General features: G+C 55.3%; 1 protein-coding gene across 1 annotated transcript in view; it reads right to left on the minus strand.

Annotated features, from left to right (window-relative positions):
• Positions 1–800: 800 nt before the first annotated feature.
• Positions 801–2,382, minus strand: part of LOC145415446 (uncharacterized) — a 6,046-nt gene continuing 4,464 nt past the window's right edge. Inside the window, 1 exon segment of the mRNA XM_080284723.1 lies at positions 801–901. Within this exon segment, the coding sequence (XP_080140849.1) occupies positions 801–901 (101 nt within the window).

Below are 2,382 nucleotides of genomic sequence, written 5' to 3' on the forward strand. Positions count from 1 at the left end.
AGTCTGGATAATTTCCTTGGTGAGGGTGGAGGGATTTGGGGCCCAGTAAATGTCATTGAACACCTGTAATAATTTTTTGGTGCCCAAGTGGATGCCGTTATGGGCATGGAGGTGGCGCAGGGTGTCACATGCCACTTTGGGGGTCAAGAGGATATGCCTGGACGCGGTTAGGAGGTGGTTACCTTGTCGGCATAGCTTAGGGAATAGGTGGGCAGGTATCCAGGGGGGCCGTTCCTTGTGGTGCCAGAGTTGTAGGAGGTCCGGGTCTGGCTGTACGGCATGGATGCGGAGGCGGGAGAGGGCATCTGCATTGGTGTGGAGCTTTCCGGGCCTGTATGAAATTTCGTACTGAAACTCCTCTAGGGTGTCGTGCCACCTGACAAGTTGGGCATTATGGGAGCCCGACTCGCATAACCACTGGAGTGATTGGTGGTCAGTGATTATCGTGACTTAGGTCCCAGAAAGATAAGCCCTAAAATATTGGAGGACCCAGATTATGCCAAGGGATTCTCGCTTGGTGGTGACATAATTCTTTTCAGCCGGATTCAGAGTGTGACTGGTGCAAGCAATGATGTGTTCTCTGCCAGCCTGTACCTGGGCTAGGACAGTGCCTATCGCGGTAAGGGACACATTGGTGTAGAGGCGAAAAGGGAGGGCATAGTCAGGGAAGGCTACGTTGGGGGCAGAGACAAGCTTGTCTTTTAGCTGTTGAAAAGCAGCTCGCCGGTCCTCGGTCCAGAGGAAAGGTTCCCCTTTCCGTGTCAAATCGTGAAGAGGCTTGGCAATCTGCGCGAATCCCTTCACGAAGTGACGGTAATAGGACTTGGGTCCCAGGAAGGCGCGATGCCGTGGACATCCTGCGGCGGCGGTATGTCCGCTATGGCATGGAGGTTGTTGGGATCTGGGGAAATTCCTGCTTGGGAAATAGTATGTCCCAGGAACGAGATGGTTCTAGCGGCTAGGACACATTTAGAAGGATGTAGGTTGAGGCCTGCCTGGCGAATTCTGGTGAAAACTCGACGTAGGTGCTGCAAGGGGTCGGCCCAGGTCTGGCTAAAAACAATAACATCGTCAAGATAAGCTAAACATATTTCCCAAGTAAGGCCACTCAATACAGATTCCATTAGTCTGGAGAAAGTGGCAGGGGCGTTACAGAGGCCGAATGGCAGAACATTAAATTCGTAATGTTTGCCATTATTGGTGGAAAAGGCCATCTTGCCTCAATGGTCCAGATGGACAGGAACCTGCCAGCATCCAGACTGGAGGTCGAGGGTAGAAAACCAAGACGCCCCGTAGAGGGAGTCTAGGGAATCGTCAATGCGGGGGAGGGGGGTGGCATCTTTAATGGTGACGTTGTTCACTCGGCGGTATTCGATGCAAAATCGCATCGTGCTGTCTTTCTTTTTTACTAGAATGACGAGGAAGGACCATGGGCTGGTGGAGGGGGAAATAACACCTGCCTCTATCATTTTGCGCACCTGGCGGTCCTCCTCTTCTCTCTGTCGGGGGTTCTTATGTCGGGATGGTTGTCGTATAAGTGGGCCTGTCGTATGAATTTCTTGCGACAGGTACATGGTATGCCCTATATCTGCTGGTCCTGTCGCAAACAAATCCTGAAAATCCAGGAGGAGGTGGCGTAGGGTGTCTGACTGCTGGTCGGAGAGATGGTCGGGGATGGGGGGTAGAGGGCCAGCCCCTGCACCACCCTCTGCATTCACATATGAGTTCTACATTTCCTCCTCACCTTTCCACTCCACCCCCCCTACCACCTCCGCCTCCTCGGCTACCACCACCCCCAGCACCTCACCTGACGCCTCCCCCGCCACCCCTCACTCACCCTCACCCCTTCCCTCCGTTGCCCCCCCTCAACGCCCACTCCCACCTCTTCCGCCCACGCCACCACACCCCCTCACCACAACCCACTACCACCACCCCACCCCCACCCACCATGCGTACATCCACTCCACCAACACCACGCCCCACCATGCCCACAACACGCGAAACAACCCGCCCACCCCATACGCCCACTTCCCCTCCCACCCCGACCCTCAAGACCACCACCACCCACTCGGACCGCCTCTCACACCCACACGTCCGATACACACACACTCCTACACCACCCACCTCCCCATGATTTCACATCATCAAGCTACATCAGGCCCAAATTCCCTCTACCTGTATTCCCCAGAGACAACGCCACATTACCACGGCACAAAACCCGGCCCTTACCCTCGGTATCCAGCATTCAGCTTCCGACCACACCAACAGCCACACCAAGCAAGATGAGAGTGAAGCGGGCCGTATGGGCGCCTACCCTTGGCAGGAACCACAGACTCCGTGGGCCACACCACCTGGTAACCCTCCTCCAGTCTATGACCACCG

This window comes from Coenobita brevimanus, chromosome 102, assembly GCF_032717465.1.
Source record: "Coenobita brevimanus isolate Jiangsu-jjx chromosome 102, ASM3271746v2, whole genome shotgun sequence".
In the NCBI taxonomy this organism is placed as follows: Eukaryota; Metazoa; Arthropoda; class Malacostraca; order Decapoda; family Coenobitidae; genus Coenobita; species Coenobita brevimanus.